Source organism: Pinus tabuliformis, chromosome 1_2 (genome assembly GCF_031772625.1).
Source record: "Pinus tabuliformis cultivar Carrire ecotype Pingquan chromosome 1_2, CPIR1, whole genome shotgun sequence".
NCBI classification, from domain to species: domain Eukaryota; kingdom Viridiplantae; phylum Streptophyta; class Pinopsida; order Pinales; family Pinaceae; genus Pinus; species Pinus tabuliformis.
Genome location: NC_142298.1, coordinates 1,235,522,102 through 1,235,524,442, shown reverse-complemented (window position 1 = coordinate 1,235,524,442; position 2,341 = coordinate 1,235,522,102). Strand labels below are relative to the sequence as shown.

The following is a 2,341-nucleotide window of genomic DNA, read 5'->3' as shown; positions in this document are numbered from 1 at the left end:
TTCCTCAGAATAATCCTGAAATATGGGTGCAATTGGGGGAGGAGGCTCGCAACACCAATCTGACTATATTGGAAACAGTTCAGGAATTGAAGAACGAGATGGCCCGTCTATGGGAGGACAACGCAAGGTTGACCATGGAACAGGAGAAAATCCTGAAAAGTTTGTCAGATAAACAAAATCAGCGCCAGCCGAATCCCAGTCCTGAGCATACGCGTGTGTCAGAGGAACAGGGTTATCATACCGATCAGGAGGAGACAGAAGGAAGGGAGGAGATTCGAGGGGAGAAATCCGACAATGCCTCTGAACATCGAACCTCAAAGAGACAACGGATAGAGTTGCAGGGGGAGTTCTGAAAGATCAAGCCACCATATTTCGATGGGGAGTTGGAGGAGGCAGCGGAGGCCTGGTTAATTAATATGAACAAATATTTCCAAGTATACGAGTATGATCACAATCTCAAGGCGCGGCTGGCTATTTTCCAGCTGCAAGGCAAAGCTACCTTATGGTGGGAGGAGGTCAAGATAGTACGGGGGGTAAGTGAGCAGGACATAACTTGGGAAACTTTTCAAAGATACTTTAAAGAAAAATATTTGACTGAACGTTTCTATGACGAAAAGGCGAGGGAATTTCATGATCTGTGGCTTGGGCAGCAGACAATGGATGAATTTATCACTAAATTTACCTCTCTGCTCCGCTATGTACCGTACATACGGGAAGAAAAGGAAAAAGTACAGCGGTTTGTTAGCAGTCTACCCCAGGCAATGAGGGAAAGAATCGAGTTTGACAACCCGAAAACAATGGATGAAGCGATACGGAAAGCTAGGATTTGCTACCAGCAGAATAAACAGAAGGGAGAAAATTTTGGAAAGCGATGGACGGATAGAAAGGGTAGTAGGATGACTGTGGGTGCCAAGGGAGCTCATGGCAGCTTCAGTAAGGGACCTTCCAAGGGGCCAAACAGTAGGAACCAGCCCAAAAATTAGCTCAGATTAAAGCCACCCATCGAATCCAGATTTAGTGAGCAACCAGGCAGAGTTGATAACGAAGGGGCAGCTAGGCCGCCAGTACAGTGCTGGGGCTGTGGCGGGCCACACTACATTAAGAACTGTCCTCACCGAAAGGGTAATGATCAAGTGTCACAGATTTATGAAGCATCTACAGTGGGAGACGTGGCTCGGACCATACCAAGAATTAATGCTGCCCTCGAGGACCATCAAGCTGAATACCAACTGACTATGGTGGAGTTCGAAGGTAAGATTTTTGATCGAACTGTTTCTATTTTAATTGACCCTAGAGCTACATTAAGTTATGTTAGTCCCAAGGTTGTGGAAAATTGTAAATTGCAATCTGTTAAGTTTAAAAATCCATGGCTAGTTCAGCTCGCTACAGGGGCAAAAAGGCGAGTGCTAGCCAAGGTCAATAACTGCCCACTGAAGATAGCAGGTCAGACTGTGACGGCAGAATTGAACATACTTCCTCTCGGATCATATGATGTGCTGATAGGGATGGACTGGCTGGAAAAACGATGGTCCATAATAAATTGTAAAACAAAGACAATTTCTTACCAAGACGAACTGGGGAAAAACAAGAGATCCAAGGTATTGTGAGGCCGGTACAGATTCGGCCAATTACCGCCTCACAATTGGCAAAGTGCATCAGGAAAAAATGTCAAGTATATGCTATTCAAGTGGGTTATGCCAATTCAAAGGATAAAACTGTTACCTTGGAAAGCATCCCAGTGGTGCAAGAGTTTGCAGATGTGTTTCCCGAAGAAATACCAGGGCTGCCACCTAAAAGAGACTTGGACTTTACCATAGAATTGATACCTGGTGCAGCCCCGGTGTCCCGAGCACCATATCGGATGAGCGTACCAGAATTGACAGAATTAAAGATGCAACTGCAAGAGCTGTTGGACAAGAAATACATCCACCCCAGTGTATCACCCTGGGGAGCTCCTGTACTGTTCGTCAAGAAGAAGGATGGAACTCTTCGTATGTGCATGGACTATCGACAGCTGAATAAATTGACAGTTAAGAATAAATATCCACTACCCCGTATTGATGAACTTTTTGATCAGGTGAAAGGGGCAACGGTATTTTCAAAAATTGATTTGTGATCCGGATACCATCAAATCAGAATTAAGGAGGAGGACATAGCCAAAACCGCTTTTCGAACTCGCTATGGACACTATGAGTTTGTGGTACTACCTTTCGGGCTGACCAATGCACCTGCGACATTTATGTGCTTGATGAATAACATATTTCATCGGTATTTAGATAAGTTTGTGTTAATTTTTATTGATGATATACTAATATATTCCCGGAATGTCAAAGAACATGAG

The 2,341-nt window shown here is 44.4% G+C and overlaps 1 protein-coding gene across 1 annotated transcript; it reads left to right on the top strand.

The window, feature by feature from the left end:
- Nucleotides 1-416: 416 nt before the first annotated feature.
- Nucleotides 417-2,116, top strand: LOC149210697 (uncharacterized). Its single transcript, XM_089399058.1, has 4 exons — nt 417-933; nt 1,030-1,251; nt 1,375-1,598; nt 1,709-2,116. The coding sequence occupies exons 1-4, from the start codon at nt 417-419 to the stop codon at nt 2,114-2,116; spliced, it is 1,371 nt and encodes a 456-aa protein (XP_089255184.1).
- The last annotated feature ends 225 nt before the right edge of the window (nt 2,117-2,341 follow it).

Excerpts from the sequence above, each read along its gene's own strand:
- LOC149210697 (XM_089399058.1), top strand. The coding sequence starts at position 417 with ATGAACAAATATTTCCAAGTATACGAGTATGATCACAATCTCAAGGCG. Across the intron at positions 934-1,029 it reads GGGAGCTCATGGCAGCTTCA|GCAGAGTTGATAACGAAGGG; the intron begins GTAAGGGACCTT and ends GTGAGCAACCAG. Across the intron at positions 1,599-1,708 it reads GGAAAAACAAGAGATCCAAG|GATAAAACTGTTACCTTGGA; the intron begins GTATTGTGAGGC and ends GCCAATTCAAAG.